General features: G+C 41.4%; 1 protein-coding gene across 1 annotated transcript; it reads left to right on the top strand.

The window, feature by feature from the left end:
• Nucleotides 1-492: 492 nt before the first annotated feature.
• OVCH2 (ovochymase 2) lies at nt 493-16,904 on the top strand. Its single transcript, XM_034932077.3, is given in 17 exon segments — nt 493-580; nt 2,210-2,319; nt 3,095-3,186; nt 4,555-4,727; nt 5,073-5,168; nt 5,408-5,559; nt 6,387-6,576; nt 8,099-8,122; nt 10,078-10,168; nt 10,288-10,412; nt 11,168-11,272; nt 11,275-11,307; nt 11,685-11,815; nt 14,864-14,957; nt 15,459-15,511; nt 15,513-15,591; nt 16,846-16,904. Coding segments are annotated over 17 exon segments (1,695 nt in total).
• The last annotated feature ends 554 nt before the right edge of the window (nt 16,905-17,458 follow it).

Raw genomic sequence — 17,458 nt, 5'->3', positions numbered from 1 at the left:
AGCCTGGGCAACATGATGAAACTCCATCTCTATCCAAAAAAAGTATATACATTTGGATGGGTCGTTTGCAAAAAAGTAGGGAAGTGTACCCTTGCAAACAAGGACAACATTGATAGTCAGTCTTCTTATAGAAAGTGGTAAAAGTGGTAAGCTCTACAAAGGAGCAAGTAATGTTTGCAGATGCAAATCTTACATGCTAACCACTTTGCTAGCCAGATACACTCTGGAGGAATCAACTAATTGATGTAGGTGTAATAGGATATGTAATATTGCTTGATCAAGACTCTGCTTCTGTGGTTGTTTCTCCACGTCTTGCAAAAGATCTTTGCGAAACACTACATTCAGAAACATCAGATGGACATGCTTGATTCACCACATCTTGGTTAATGAATAAACTTGTTTTAAATTGGCTTATTGCTGGTCTCTCAAGGCTTCCTATTTTTGTTTGCTTTAGTCTCTCTAAAATTTCAGGGAAAAACTATGAGTCTCAAAATGCTTATAAGCAGGAACAAGCTGATTTTACTACTAGGAATAGTCTTTTTTGAACGAGGTGAATCTGCAACTCTTTCGCTCCCCAAAGGTAAGTTTCAAATGAACTCTATAATTACCTTTGTCTGAACCTTTGCTGGCAATGGACGTCACAACTCCACTCCATGTTCCTTTGGGAAAATAGGAGAAGCAAATATATTTTGGACATCTAATTGTTTTTAAACAATTATTTTGGACTTATCTCCTGCAATCGGCATAGGACACAGGGTGAAACATTTATAGAATGCAACTAATGTATCCAATTAAGTAAACAATCCCTGTTTTCTTCGCTTAGTTTTCCTAAGTGAACTGAGATTGTTCACTTACTTGAACCCATTACATAATCCCATCTTGGTTCATAGAGCAAATTCTGGAAATCAGCATGGATTTGGAAGCATTTTTAATCTGTTGCAAAATCACCTTGCTGAGAAATATGAAGCATGTTCACTGTAGTATATTATAAATGGTCTTTTTTCCCCTTCAACTAACTTAAGCTGAAAACAGTTCTTGGAAGACTTCTCCTTCGTCAGACTTGTGCCAACCCTGAGAATCAACATGTTTTCTGACTTTGCTTTAGTGAATTTGGGAAATAGTAAATTTTGTATTTAAAGTATTTATGACTCATTCAACTGAAACAGTTAGAAAATAAGCTTTTGTTCCAATGTCATCCTGGCACTGGGTTCAGGATCAAAACACTTATTGTTACATTCATGCTCTGCCATTATCCAGCTGTGTGTCTCCTTGATTCTCAGTTTTCTCATCTGCAATGTGGGGATAACAGTGCTTCATTTATAGGCATAGAGTGGGATTAAGTGAGAAGCTGTATGAAAGAGCTTTGAATATTTTAACATGTTGATCTAAATAGCTATACTCTTAAGGATGTGTTCTCAAGAAAAGTCATTTGTTTGTCCATCCAGTGTTTCTAAGCGCTTACTTATGCCAAGAATTAAGCTAAACCTTAGAAATGCAGAGGTGAATAAGGCAAGTTTTTTCCCTTGAGTAGTTCATAGTCCGATGATGGAGGCAAATAATTCATTATCACAATTCTGCATGACAAGAACTATAAAAGGGGTGAAGAAAGCGTGCTACACAACACAAGGGAGAGGCAATCCCACTTTGAGGAAATCAAGGAAGACTTCCTGGTTGAGGTGATCTCCAAGCTGAGGAATAAGAATTACAGAATTTAGGTAGGCAATGAAGCATGGTGATTATGAGGCAAGGCTAGTTCTAATCCTCCTTCAAAATATGGAAAAGGATGACCTCCAGGAGGGACAGAAGATGTGCCATCCTTAAGTTACCAGGTGATGGTAAACATCTTTAATCTAGTCTACCTCTTTGCTGAGGAGGCAGAAAACCCATTGAGGGCAAATAAATAAAAACAACTTTTTCAGGGATAAAGTATTTTACATAAAGAGGGAGGAGTTTTTTCTTCTATTACCTAGCAAACCTCTATCCGAGTACCAACTTGTGAATCAGGACACTTCACTCCACTCTCCTTAAATGACCTGTCACTTTCCATCCCTCAGGAGAATTAAATCCAATAAAGATTTATTGATACCTGAATGTGTGCTGAGCACCATACACCATAGTCTCAGACTCAGTTTCATGGGTGAAATAGAGAAGATATTACCTCAATCCTAGAAGCTATCTAATCATTTAGTTTGTCTCATTTTTTTCTCAGCTCCCAGTTGTGGGCAGAGTCTGGTTAAGGTACAGCCTTGGAATTATTTTAACATTTTCAGTCGCATTCTTGGAGGAAGCCAAGTGGAGAAGGGTTCCTATCCCTGGCAGGTGAGTCTCAAGGACTTCTATGCATCAAGAACTGTGCTAGATATTATGGATATAGATATTTTTAAGGTTAAGTTTATATCTTTGAGGAGCCTACAGCCTAGTTGGGTTGAAAGACAGAATAGTCATCATGGCATGTGATGAATGTCATAAGAAAAAGTATTTACTTGTACATAGTAAGTCATTTTAGAATCAAATCAAGTATCACAAATAGGATAAGCAAAAATTAGAAAGTATATTGGAGAGGTAGGGTAAAGAATAGGCTTGAAGAAGCTATAGGGGTCAAATAGTTAAGAGTATGAGAAAAGTGGTAGATCCAAACCATTTCCCTAAGAGGCTTAGAGAAATAGGAGTATGTGTTGAAAGGCTCCCCAGCCCTCACCTTGCCTTTCTTCCAAACCTCTTCAGCTGGACTCTGCAATATCTTATACTATTTTACCTTCATTCACAGACACTGTTCATATTGTTAGAGCAACAGCTCTGCATCAACTGTGTTATAAAAATAAGTAAATACATCTCAACACTTCTAACTGCTACCTCTGTTGACACATACTTACAGCCAATCATCTCAAATTAACTACCTCTCATCTAGACCAGGGTTGCCAGCACCACTCTTCTTTCTGAGCGGTAGTGTCTGGGCTTTATCTTTTCACAGTCCATGATTCTTGACATTTACGAATGTGATATCTGAGTCTGGTTTTGAGAATAGGCTTCATCACCGTGTTTAGGGGGATCCCAGGGCATGAACTTGCTTTCATTTAAGGTATTTGCAATTTAGGTGTCTCTGAAACAAAGGCAGAAGCATATTTGTGGAGGAAGCATCGTCTCACCACAGTGGGTGATCACGGCAGCTCACTGCATTGCAAACAGGTAAGAAAGGCCTAGCCCATGAGTGAAGACCACACCACCATTTCTTCTCCCTTGGAATCATCAGCAATAACCCTATTAAAACATGGACCTGTGTGATGGGTGAGTATTGGTTTAATAGATGAATATCCTAATTGCATGACACAAATGGGGCTGGGTGACATTGTCAGATGGCACTTGGTAAATGACGTATATTCTTTTCAGAGGTAAAATTCGTTTTTACTTAAAATAACTGGAAGTTAATAATAGCATCCAAGTCAGAAAAAAAAAGAGCATTACAAAGAAGGATTTGTGAAAGTTTTCTTCTAGTTTTCTTAAATTTCAGTGAAAAAATATCTAGTTCATTATGCATCTGAAGAAATGGATAAAAGAAAACAAAGGGAGACCAGTAAAGTAGAAAGTAGGCTCCCTGTCTTCCTTCCCATTGATCCTGCCTCTCTGGGACTCAACCCAACAACTTGCCTTTACCCACTTTCTTGTGTGATCCAAATATCCTATTATTGACAGTGTTCTGGGCATATACTAGGCTGTAATCAAGATCATGTTCCCATATAGTCATTCTTTCATTTCAAGTCTGCAAACATTTCCTGGATGTTTACTTTGTGCTAGATACCAAAGGTACCAAAATGACTAAGACATGATTTCTGCCCCCAGAGAGTTGACTCTTGTTTTAAGAAGAGTCAACCGATATCTCACAGCAATGTGGCAAGTGGTAGGTAAGAGAGACATTATGTGTTAAGTTAGGTACCTAATTTGGCCAAGAGTCAGGGAAGTATACCTAGAGAAAACTTGCCTTTTTCAATTTTGTATAGAAGCATCACTTCTGGGAATGAAGGGTCTCAAAGGATGGCAAGCTGAAGTCTTTATATATCTCAATGCATCCCACCAAGTTCCTTTCAGAGAATATTAGTTAGTTATAATGCAGTCTGTGCCTTATAATATATACTAAGCATAGGATCTCTGACATTGAAGTAGCATACTTACTGGGAATCACAAATCATTCCCAAAGGGTCTCACTGATATTAGGTCAGGTCAACCTCCCAGGGTAGCTGAATAAAGTCCCCTATAGCTGTAGAGCCCTGAACTACAATGTATGTGCCTCTCTACATATTTTCAAATAACATTGCAAAGTATTAAATTCATCATATCCTTGGCTCTATATGAACCCACTCTTCACTAGTCCTCTACTGGAAGTTGGAATCTCTGCATTTTTTTCTAACAGTGTTGGAATTATTCTCACTTACTCTGCTCAGCAGCCTCACACCCCATATTATTTATCCGTATCATTTTAAAGAAGCCAGTGTGTCAACCATTGCAACTGTACTCAGAGGCACAATGAAATTCATTCATTTTACTCTTTGCTTTCCATAGAAACATTGTGTCTACTTTGAATGTTACTGCTGGAGAATATGACTTAAGCCAGACAGACCCAGGAGAGCAAACTCTCACTATTGAAACTGTCATCATACATCCACATTTCTCCACCAAGAAACCAATGGACTATGATATTGCCCTTTTGAAGATGGCTGGAGCCTTCCAATTTGGTAAACATTTGAGGATCATATTGAATTGTCTACCCCATATTCTCTATAACCTCTGTGCCATAGCACATTTCCTGCAGTATACGTTCTGGGTCATGCACTTTGAGATAGGAATTTGGGCTGGAGAGTCCTACCCGAAACCCTTTTTGCTTGTGGTTCTGGAGATAGCATTACATGGAGTCAGGAGAAGGTTTTCTTTAATTGACAAGTAACCCCTGGAGGTGGCAGGCAGAGCTATCACAACTCTTATGAGGTCTTTAGGGGACCACCTGGATACCAAGTGGTGAGTGGCTTATAGTGTCCTCTCCTCCATGAATGAGACAAGCCCTACCTTGCTCTTTTCTTCAGGCCCCTTTGTGGGGCCCATATGTCTTCCAGAGCTGCGGGAGCAATTTGAGGCTGGTTTTATTTGTACAACTGCAGGCTGGGGCCGCTTAACTGAAGGTAAGAACTTGTGTGCCATTCCTCTTAAGCAGAGGTCAGAACTTTCTGGTGGGCAATCAGAAAATGGAATTTTAAATCCATTTTTAAAAACGATTGTGCATACATTTTTAAAGACAGAGAATGTCACATTGTACTTAGAAATTCAAGTCTTGCCAAGCGACACAAACACAAATGATGCATCTTCAACTCAGAAAGGGTGAAAGAGTTCCTGCTGGGGCTTCCATCTCTCTGTTTTTCAGGTGGTGTCCTCTCACAAGTCTTGCAGGAAGTGAATCTGCCTATTTTGACCTGGGAAGAGTGTGCGGCAGCTCTGTTAACACTAAAGAGGCCCATCAGTGGGAAGACCTTTCTTTGCACAGGTTTTCCTGATGGAGGGAGAGACGCATGTCAGGTGGGTGGGAGCTGCGGGGCTGTCAGGCCCCAGGCAAGGATTCCCTTGGTTTTGTTTTCTTAAATTTCAGTGAAATTTAATTTAATTAGAAAGCATATTGGAGAGGTAGAATAAAGAATAGTCTTGAAGAAGCTATAGGGGTCAAATAGTTAGTTAAATGTGTGAGAAAAATGGTAGATCCAAACCATTTCCCTAAGAGGCTCACCTGTTATCAGGTGAGGGGCTGCAGGAAGACTGATTCCAGGTAAGGCAGGAATCTGGAAAGAAGGGTTAGGAGTACCAAGGGAGGTTACATCAAAATAAAGGGACAGTGGAAACAATCTGTTTTTAGCAGGAAGTGTGATTTGAAAGAGGTCTTCTGCTTTTTCCAAAAGACCCAATAACAGAGATAATGCCAAGAATGAACTCGGGGTTCTCCCATTCCTGAAGGATGGCTGACTCTTTCCTATTTCGAATTTTCCAGTTTGTGGATGTTGGGAACTTTACACTTTTCCTCCATTCTTCCTACCAACCAAGGCCTGAAGTCAGTCTCATTGCTGGCCAAGACTTCTCTGAGTCTGCAGCATGAGAGGAGAGAAAGAAGAAAGTCTGCTGCTTTGATGAAAGCCATGGATGAGGAAAAGGGAGGTGGGATTGTTGGGTTCCAGTGATAGTTGAGGATCCTATGAGAATTGTGCTGGGATCTTTAGACACAGGACCCTGAGTCTAAATTATTAGGAGTGAGGAGATGTCATTGATCCTCCTCCAGCATCCTTGTGAGGAAACAGTGAGCATTTTGGGGCATAGACACTGACAGTGATGCTAATAGAGGCTTTTTCCCTCTGCAGGGAGATTCAGGAGGTTCACTCATGTGCCGGAATAAGAAAGGGGCCTGGACTCTGGCTGGTGTGACTTCCTGGGGTTTGGGCTGTGGTCGAGGCTGGAGAAACAATGTGAGGAAAAGTGATCAAGGATCCCCTGGGATCTTCACAGACCTTAGTAAAGTGCTTCCCTGGATCCACCAACACATCCAAACTGGTAACTGAGCCATCACACAAGGTTAAGAAGCTGCCATTCTGCTAGGGCCAGAGACAGCATCAGCAGAGTCCTGGCATATCAGAGCACCTGAACCGACAGGCTCTACCTCTGTTCTCAGTGTAGCACACAAGGATTGTGAGATTTACCAAGTCTAAATAAAACAAGAGTAAAATATGTTATGTGGAGCAGCATGCAGATATTCAATGAAAAATGAATCCATCCATCCTAGACCTTCTCAAACTGGCCTTTAATTGAAACTATCTCAGTTGATGATATGCTTTCACCACTTACTTCTCTGGATTCAGAGTCCAGAGTGCTCACCATTACACGATGGCACCACTTACTTCTCAACAAAATCCAGCAAACTATAACAGATCAGTAGTTATCAACCAGGGGCAATTTTGTCCCCAGGGACAGTATCAGAAGTCATTTTTAATTGTCAAAACCGGCAGAGCTGAGGAGTGGCTCTGGTGTCCAGTGGGTAGGGGACTTGGATGCTGCTAAACATCCTACAAAGTACAGGACAGCCTCCCACAACAAAGAATGATCCCACCCAAAAGGTTAATAGTACCAACAGTGAGAATCCCTGGTGTAGATCCAGGTATAGTAAGTCTGAAAAAGCCAGGATCTACATGCAGCCAGGCCTCCGTATCTGCAGGTTCCACGTCAGCAGATTCAACCAACTGTGGATCAAAAATATTTGGAGAAAAATAAAAACAATAAAAATAACAGTACAATAATAATGACAATACAAATTTTTAAAAATACAGTGTAACAACTATTTACATAGCATTTACTTTGTCTTAGGTATCGCAAGCACTCCAGAGACAATTTAGAGTGCTGCATAGGGGAAGACATGCCTAGGTTACATGCAAATACTATGCCGTTTAATCTAAGGATTTGAGCATCCTCGGATTTTTGGTATCTGCAAGGGTTCTGAAACCAATCCCCCACAGATATTGAGGGATGAGTGTACACCCTTGTGATAAACTGACTAGAGAGCTAATTGCAACTTCTTTGCCTCCTCCAAATCCAGCTTAATTGTTTTCTTATCTGGTGGCTTCCAGCCTCAAAAAGGCTTTTATCCTTTTCTAAACAAGTTAATTTAAATTAAGTTTAGTAAGAATTTGAGTTTGTTTTCAGGTGTATGGTGCAGTGGCAGGTATCTGAGCCCTCAGTTAAAGTTTTACCTATTTAACCCAGTAACTCTTTTATAGTTATGGACAAATTATTTCCATCTGTAGCCTCTGTTCTTATGGAAAATGACCCCTTCCTCTGTGAAACCTCCAGTTAATTACCATTTCGTATTAGCCCACTTAATAAAGAGAATTAAATCATTTTAAAACACCAGAGCCCCTTTCCTACTTTATCCATTTATCCCTTCCCTTCTTTCCACAGATTAGATTTTTATTAGTTGCATATTGACTTAAAAATCTCTTGTGCACCAAGAAGATGCTAACTTCTTGAAGCGTTGTTCAGGATACCACAGGCTTTCAATTGCATCCTTCTTTTTCTTTCCCAGGTAATCGGAGAAAGAGCTCCAGAGGTGGGTATCCCTTGCAGGCTGCTCCATCAGGAGCACAAATTAACATCTAGCATTTCTGAATATCAGTTCCTGAAGTCTTCCTCTCCAAGAGCGCTCCCTGCTCAGGGGGTCTAAAACTACCACCTGGAGCACCTACAGCCATTATGCCCAGCAGAAGCCCCAGTTGCCCTCCCATTTCATTTCTTAGCAATCCAGAGCTCTGTCCCAATTCAGCCAACCTTTGCCAAACACTAGCTTGGAATCAGAGACTCAAGGAAAGAGGGCAAGGCAGTGCCGATGTGGTCAGTAAGCTACACACCTTGCCCTGAAAGTGTCCCTACTTATATAGGGTCTCCTCCCCTTTGTTCCATTGCGATCCTGCGATGAATTCACTCTGTGACTTTGGGCGAGCCTTTTCCTAACTCTGGCCCTCATCCATAAAGAAAATAGTGTGGGCCAGATGGTCTCTAAGACACTTTAGTTCAAATCTTTAGTCGTTCTTTGAACCCGTGGAAAGATCTACAAAGAGCAATATAGAAAAATAGTACCCTGAGAGCTCAGAGGAATGAGAGGCTGCTTCTAGCTGAAAACAAATAAACTCACAGGGGAGCTCTGATGCACAGACATCTTTGAAGCTGCAACTGGAAGGAGGAGTAGGATTTTGTCAAGTGGGAATGGAATGTGGGTAAAGAAAAATATTCCAGCTCAAGGAATCATCCTTATTAAAGGAAAGGTCTTAAGGATGAAGACAGCAACAAAAGCACAGGGCATGTGATGAGGATTTATAAGGGAGAAGAATAGAAACATAACTTGAGATCAAACTATGGAAACTTTAAATGCCAGCCAAAAAAGTTTGGATATGATTGAGTAATAGAAAGCTGATTAATTAGATAAGTAGGTTTGAACTATATTTTAATAGCGTAAGAACAGCATGTAGGGGATGGGTTGCGAGGGTACGAATGCATGGACGTATGAAATTCTTCATTAGTTTGAGAGACAAGAAATGAAGGTTTGAACCAAGGCAATATCCACAGAATGAAAAGGAAGGAATAGAAACGAGAAATGAGGATTGGGAGCCAATTAGATGAAAGGTTGTAACGAAGAAGGAGGAAGAGAAGATAGTACCAAAGTTTTGAGCATGAGAGACTAAGAGAAGGGCACACAAAAATAATAAAATCAGAAGTGGGTGCAGTTTTGCTGACCCAAGGAATTCTATTTATAGCATATTGAGTTCTGAGGGAGACAGCTAGGAAACTGTCATAAAAAATCAGGTCTGAAGTTCAGAAATGTAGAGATGACATCTGAAATGGAGGGTATGAATGAACCTGGTCCAAGGGATCATAGAGACAGAGCAGATGAGGACGAAGGCTAGAAGCTGGGAAATACCTGCACTTATAGAATAAAGTATGAGGTCAGCAAAAGAAGAGTAAAGGGCCAGAGGTGGCTCACGCCTGTAATCACAGCAATTTGGGAGGCCCAGGTGGGAGGATCGCTTGAGTCCAGGAGTTCAAGACCAAGCCTAGGCAACAAAGTGAGACTCTGTCTCACAAATAATTTCTTCAAAAAATTAGCCGGGTGTGGCGGTGTGAGTCTGTGGTCTCAGCTGCCCGACAGGCTGAAGCAGGAGGATTGCCTGAGCCCAGGAGGTTGAGGTTGCAGTAAGCTGTGATCGTGCCACTGCACTCCACCCTCGGTGAGAGATTGAGGCCCTGCCTCAAAGATAAAATAAAATAAAATAAAATAAAAAGAGAGAGAAGAGTTAAGGAAAGAAAACCAATCAAAGAATCTCAAGGTTAAGCAGGATCTAAAAGGAACCAAAAAGGCATCATAGAAGCAAAGACAGGAGAAGATTTCATGAAGAACAAAGAGTACATCAAGAAGAACCAGGAGGCTATGGTGCTTGCAGCTTCTGGAGGGAGGGGCTGTTGTGGTTAACTGGCACAGCTAACCCTGACTCTCCTGGCTTTCCCTCCCAGCCTGGTGCAGTGAGCAGGATGTCATAGTCAGCGGGGCTGAGGGGAAGCTGCACTTCCCAGAAAGCCTCCACCTATATTATGAGAGCAAGCAGTGAGTAACCCCCTTTGTACTCCTCCTCCTTACTCCCACCTCCGGTCTGGGCCCACCAATTGGACTGTGATAGTCGTTTTCTGTCTAGAAATAACGCCCTCTCCATGATCTGCCTACAGACGGTGTGTCTGGACCCTGCTGGTACCAGAGGAAATGCATGTGTTGCTCAGTTTTTCCCACCTAGATGTTGAGTCTTGTCACCACAATTACCTGTCAATGTATTCTTTAGAAGACAGACCCATTGGTGAGTGGATTTTCACAGTGTCAAATGGAAACCAGTGCCAAGTGGGCTTAATGAGGCCTGGTTATCTTATGTCTGGCACTCAGCCATCTGTAAATGCCACACTTCTTGACTTCAGCTTTGAGACTCAGAATTGGGAGTGGGAAGGAACTAAATCTGAGCCTGGGTGATGGCTGCAAGGTCACAGGGCAATTTACTTGCCAAATCTGCTTCCCATCAAACCAGGCTTCCTAGGCCCATTTGCCAGACCTGGTGTCCATGAGGAATAAACTCTAGATATATTCCAGGGCCTCTCAGGATCTCCAGACAGCTCACTGCTTTCCTAGCTGTGAAAATGACCTTTCCCTGCCTCATTCAAGCTGAAAAGGGAAATACAAATAGACAACCATGAGAAGGAGACAGGTTACTTACAGGAAACAGAAATGGAATGGTGTTTCTGTGGTTTCTCAGCTGGAGGTGATTTTGTACCCCCAACCCTCAGGACACATTTGGCAATGAATGAGAAGCATTTTTCAGTTGTCACAAGGGCAGGAATTGTCACTGGTAGAGGCCAGAAATGCTACCAAATATCCTACAAAAGATGCAGGATGGCAAGAACACAAAGAATGTTCTGGCTCAAAATGTCAATTGTGACAAGACTGAGAAACTTTGGATTGGACAATCCTGAAATATCATGGCAAATTCAGTTCTTCTTAAATCATTGAATGGGAACTATTTTCTAGATTCTGAACAAAGAATCCTTTTTTCTCATCCTGCAGGAAAATTTTGTGGAGAAAGCCTCCCTTCATCCATTCTTATTGGCTCTAATTCTCTAAGGCTGAAATTCGTCTCTGATGCCACAGATTATGCAGCTGGGTTTAATCTTCCTATAAAGCTCTTAAACGAAACTACATTCCTGGTAAAACCATTTACTTTTAATCACATACTATCTCCACCTTCTGTAGAAGCTTAGGCCCCATAGGAATTAGGTGAGTGGCAGGGATCCCTCTCCCAAGGCCCAACTGACTCCACATGGGAGAGGGGCACAGGCCAACTAGAGAACAGGGGGCAGTCTCCCCCTCAACCCTGAGTTCACCCTGCTAGCTCGTAGTGATTGCCCCTCCAAGTGAGTCGAGAGGGCCTGATGAGTTCTGGAGAATCATGCACTACCTCTTTTCTTGTTCGCAATGTCTGAAAATGCAATTGATATGCATCATTTTCAGGAGACGGGAGAGCAGTGAGAATTCTTCTTTATTTGAATGGTGCCATCGGTTTGGACTTTTTCTTATGTTTCAGATTCAGGTTGCAGTTACTTAACTGTCCTTTTTGAAGAAGGTCTCATACAGAGTCTAAACTGTCCTGAAAACTACAGTGACAAGGCTAACTGTGACTGGATTTTTCAAGCCCCCAAACATCACCTAATTAAGGTATTGACTTTGGCTGTCCTTACTTAGCTATGGTAAATTCACAAAATAGCTAACATAAGCACCATGAGGTCAGAGGTTTTATGTGACTTATTCACTGCTGTATTTTCAGTACCTAGAACCCAGCACCTGACACACAAAGCTGTCAATAAATACTTGCTGAATAATGGATCCGCCCAGTTTCCCCTGCAACTACACATTTTTTCCACTAGATGGCACTGTGCTCCTTACTTTAAAAAAAAAAAAAAAAAAAAAAAGGGCTGCTTTAATCTTTGTATTGAATTAGCCGGGCGCGGTGGCGGGCACCTGTAGTCCCAGCTACTCGGGAGGCTGGAGAGTTGCTTGAACCCGAGAGATGGAGGTTGCAGTGAGCCGAGATCGCGCCACTGCACTCCAGCCTGGGCTACAAGAGCGAAACTCTCAAAACAAAACAAAACAAAACAAAAACTTTGTGTTGGTGACTTTTAGTCCATTCCAGAAACAAGCATGTCTTCCTTATTTATTAAACTGCTCACAAAACACATTGTAAGTTATAGATAACAAAATCAAGGTCAATCAGGCCAAAATCATCAAGCCTTTCAAGCAGAGAGGACAGAGCAAGCCTAGAGGAACCAGCGCAGAACAGGCTCAGGGAATCGCTGCTTTAAGAGGGTCTTAAGGTGTCCTGGAGTGGACAGTGGAAGGCAAGGTGGAAGTCAATGTATGGAGGCCTTTGAACGCCTGGAAATGGAGTTTATTCCACATTTGATTAGCAGTGTGTGGTTAGTTGTTTGTTCATTAAACACTAATGGACCATCTGCAGAGAGATATCATCAGGGAGGTAGAAGTAGGACTGCAGTCAGGGTGAGATTGGAATGAGGCATTTTCTTATAGATCTTTCTTTTAAAATAATAATTGAAAACAAGACAGTACGATGGAGAGAAAAGAGAGTAGAAAATAAAGGGGAGAGGAGTGAGGGATGATGAGACCCCAGCGTTCTCACTTAAGAGATGGAAAGAACTCTGAGATGTGGGAGGAGAACCAAATTGGTGTGTTTTTATGACAGCCTGGAGAATGCAGCCTTTAACTTAAAACACAAACAAAACCAAACAAAAAGATGTGACCAATCGTTTGGATACCACACTAATTTAGAACTTAAAGAGATGAGAACTGAGGTGTCCAGTCCCCACCCCACACCTCCATAAAAAAGGGAGAATAATTAGACGGGAAATTGAACAATTGAGAGGAGTTGGGATTGGTGGTACCTGAAATATCACGTGAAGTCAGATGTTAATGGCAGAAACAAGATCACACAGGTTTTATGAATGAGTGGGAAAAGATGATACAGAGGCAGTTGGTATAGATTTCTTTCCAAAAGTTCATCAAACCTAAACAGATTTGGGGCAAAAATTTCAGCAGAATTAAGGAAAATTTGTTAGTGGTGGAGGATAAAATTTAGGTTGTGAGCATGTTTCCAGGTGGAGGAAGAAGAGGAAATTTAGTTGAAAATCTGAAAATGCCAGAGCCAGAAGTGATTGAAAAATATCTCTTCAATAAATAAAGGTTGAGTGTTGTGCATCAGTGAAGCGATGCTCTCATACCCTGCCAGTGACAGCATCATTTTGCAGAACTCGTGTAAGACAGTAATTTGGAAATTGGTGTTAAAAGTCATAGGAATATGCTACCATTTGACTTGGAGAGAAAAGGTCCCCTTCCCAGAAAGTATCCCAGTAAGGGTTTAATAAATGTTTGAATGAATCCTATTTCTGATACAGGTCCCCCTCCCCAAGCCTACCTTTACCATTAGTAATTATTTGCCTCCAGTTTTGTTTTATCCACACAATCCTTTCTGTTTCTTGCTCAGAGTCTGGGTCCCATTGAATCCCCACCAACTGTGTGTTAAAATCAGAGTTCCTATTTCATCAGCCCTCTCTCCCACCACTCTTCACTTCAAATTCAATTGGCTAGTGCTCACCAAACTACTCCAAGATCACTCTTTATTGTTTCTTTGTTTCTCCTTCGCACTGTTCCTTCTATCTAGATAGTTCCCCTCCCTTTTCCTGACACAAAACAAGTGCCCCATGCAGGGAATTATACAAGAGAAGAAAAAAAGTAAATGCATAAAGATATTCACTGCCAAGTTTTTAAGATAGCAAAAAATACAGGTCTCAAGGATAGAGATAAATGAAATATTATGCTGCCAATAAGCATCACAATTATAGAAACTATGAGAAAAGGTTTGTCATGATTTATTCTTGGTGACCCTAGGTTGATTCCAGGTGATCAACTTTCTTTTCTAGGTCATTACTCATCATAGCTTAATAATCTACTCAAGAATTTTGCTGAGGTTTACATTTAAGCTTAGTATCCAAAATCAGCTCTAACTCATACAAGGATTTCCTTTTTCATGCACATTCATGAGGCTCACTACATTTGACTCTCAGCCCACTTATGCAAATACTTTCAATAGCTCAGATGATACTTTGTTTTATATCAGCAATTAGACTCACTTACATCTGTGCCTTATCAGAATTTTGCAGTGAGGCATGGAAATATAGTGGCAACAGGACAAAGCAGGTGAGAAGAGGAGCCAGATATATCCCGCTGGGTAGAAAGACACGGTCTCCAAGGGGCACAACAAATTTCAGTCTTGATTCAGGAGAACTAGAGGTTCAAGATGAAACATCAGGAACCAGGTGAACAACACTAAGATGTCCAGAGAAGCAGTTTTGTGTATATGCAATTAGTTGAGTTGAGTGCCTAGTTGCTTCCAGGGAAAAAAATCCCCATGCGGTAGCTCTCCTAATCTCTTAGAGATGTTAGGAAGCTAAAATATTTGCACAATTTCCTGCCCTTTGATTCACGCCATATTTGGTAGCTATTTCAAAAAGTTAGAGCCTGTGATATAGAATCCTTTCCTTGGTAATCTGACCCACTCCTGAATACCCCATTAACTTTCTTATCTAAGGTCTTACTCCAGAACAAGTTGAGCCATCCAAATTTCTCTACTGAATCAAAGTCAGGTAATTCATTCAGATTGTTTACTCTGGATGTAACTTCGTGTCTTCTCAGATTTCATTTCAGAGTCTGGAAATAGAAGAAAGTGGAGACTGCACTTCCGACTATGTGACAGTGCACAGCGATGTAGAAAGGAAGAAGGAAATAGGTTTGTGTCCTCTGAGCCTCAGCTCACTCTGGTTTGCGTTTGGACCCAGTCTTGAGATGGGAACGAAAAGGAGACAGATCAATCTTCCTCCATCTTCCTGCACCACCTCCACCCCTCCCTGTGGTCTCACCATCACTCCTTTGTCTTCTTCATTAGGGGCAGCAAGAGAAAAAGGGAGAATCAAAGAACCACTGAAACAGAAATGCAAAAGGCCCATGAGGAAAGTAGGAGTCAGAAAGGGAAAGTTCCGTTGAAACAAGTCCTGAGGCTAGAACCAGTTCCATTAACATCATTGTGTGTGGGAGTGTTCAGGAGAGAAAACCAAATTGAAATGTCATGGGGTTAATTAAGGAGTGAGCTGCCTTTATTTAGAAAATGAATTGTGAAAAGCATATTTCTCAACAATTATCTTAAGGATGATTTTCTTTTTTTCTTCTCTCCAATGCCATGGCTATCTGCTGGGTGCTTGACAATGTCATGCCTGGGCTGGCCTTCAACAAGCTCGGCTGTGTGGCTATGATGTCCCCACCCCTGTGCTGAGCCCCTCCAGCATTCATGCTCATCAGCTTCCAATCAGATGAAAATGGGACCTTCAGGGGCTTTCAGGCTACAGTCTCCTTCATTCCTAAAGCAGGTAAGAAGATAGAGTCACCAACTCTTTGGTTCCCAGTTCTAATCCTTGTGATGTGAATTAGAGGGCGGTCTTTAGAGCCCAACACAGAGACAGTCGATTCTCACTATCTGCAGTAATTACATCCTATCAAGTCATCATGGACACTGAATAAGAGAATACTCAGCCATCGCTCCTGGGAAATGTACAAGGTTAGGTGCCTTCAAGGTACATTTTCATCAGCTGATCAGTACATAAACTTGTTTTATGTGTGTTTCTGTTTAAAGATATGTTATTTAATATATATTGTTGGTTCATTACAATGAATTCACGGCCATTAAATTCATGGCCAACAGCACTATGACTCATGTCTGAACAAAGCTTATCTAACGTGTGTTTTCTATGTGAGGCACACCACAGACTTTTGCACTTAGGAACACTAGACGGCACTTCAGCACTATGCTTGGGGCCATTTTAAACGTTGAGGTCACCAATAAAAAGAACAGAAATGAAAAAAAAGGGCCACTAAATAGACCATGAAAAGGACATTTGTGTATAGGATGAGGGCTGAAGCAAGAAGGCAAAATATTGCCTTGTTTTACCTCGTGTGGAAACGTGTGTCTAACAACATGTATTTTTTGTCACTCTTCACATGCCTGTGAATGATCCTGAGGACAACATGAGTATCACTTTTGGAGCTATAAATAATTTTTAGTGAGTAGGTGAATTCACGTATATGGAGTTCACAAAGAACGAGTGACTGTATGTCTGAATCCTGGCCAATCATTACTAGATGTGTAATCTTGAGAGTCATCTCAGACTCATTTTTTTCAACCCTACTAAGGGAAAACAATGCATCCCTAATAAGAATGTAGTGAGGATTAAATCAGATAAGATACACTTGGCCACAAGCAAGTGTGCAATACATAACAGAGACACAGAAACATGAAATATCTTCACTAGTTCCAGACCCTGGACATTTGAACTACCTAACCAGCTTCCTTACACATTCTCATACCCATGATTCTTCTTTCCAAACCCCACAAAGCCGATTATCTGCTTTCCAAGTTGTTCATTCTTTTTAGGTATTAAGCAGCTGCAGATGGCAAAGCCAGGTTATAGTTAAAATGCCCCACTCCTCATTTGAAATACCTATAGAGTCTAGCTGGCTGAGGTGCCCCAGAATTCTAACAATAGCTTCATAAATCATTTTCTGATAAATCTCCAACCCTGGCCGTCTTTGTGGGAACTGAGTAATTGTATCATACTTATACCCAGTATATCCAGATTTAAACATCTCCATATCAGAGGATGAATCAATGTTTCTGGAGACATGAGATGTGCCAAATGGAGAAACCAGTGTTTCTGGTAAGCTGTTTTGGGGACCAAGTGATACACACAGAGTATAATCCAGGGTTCAACCGGAGAAGCAGGTGATATGAATTTAATTCCATCTTCCTCCAAAATATACTGGAGTCCTAACCTCCAGTACCCCAGAATGTGACCTTATTTAGAGATAGGGTTGTTACAGAGTTAATCAGCTAAAATGAGGTTATTAGCCTGGGCCCTAATCCAGTATGACTAGTGTCCTTATTAAAAGGAGAAAATTGGAAGCAGAGAGACATACACACACAGGGAGAATATCGTGTAATGATGAAGGCAGAGGTTGGGGCAATACATTATCTACAGGCCAAGGGGCACCAGTGACTGTCAGTAAACCACCAGAAGCTAGAGGAGAGGCTTGGAGCAGACTCCTCATCACAGCCTTCAGACAGAGCCAACCCTGCTGACACCTTGATCTTGGACTTCTAGCCTCCAGAACTAAGAGACAATAAATTTCTGTTGTTCTAAGCCACCTAGTTTGTGGTACTTTGTCATGGCAACCCTAGCA

The sequence above is a fragment of the Pan paniscus genome, chromosome 9 (assembly GCF_029289425.2).
Source record: "Pan paniscus chromosome 9, NHGRI_mPanPan1-v2.0_pri, whole genome shotgun sequence".
NCBI classification, from domain to species: Eukaryota; Metazoa; Chordata; class Mammalia; order Primates; family Hominidae; genus Pan; species Pan paniscus.
The sequence above is the reverse complement of the archived record's forward strand: the minus strand, read 5'-3'. Positions and strand labels throughout refer to the sequence as shown.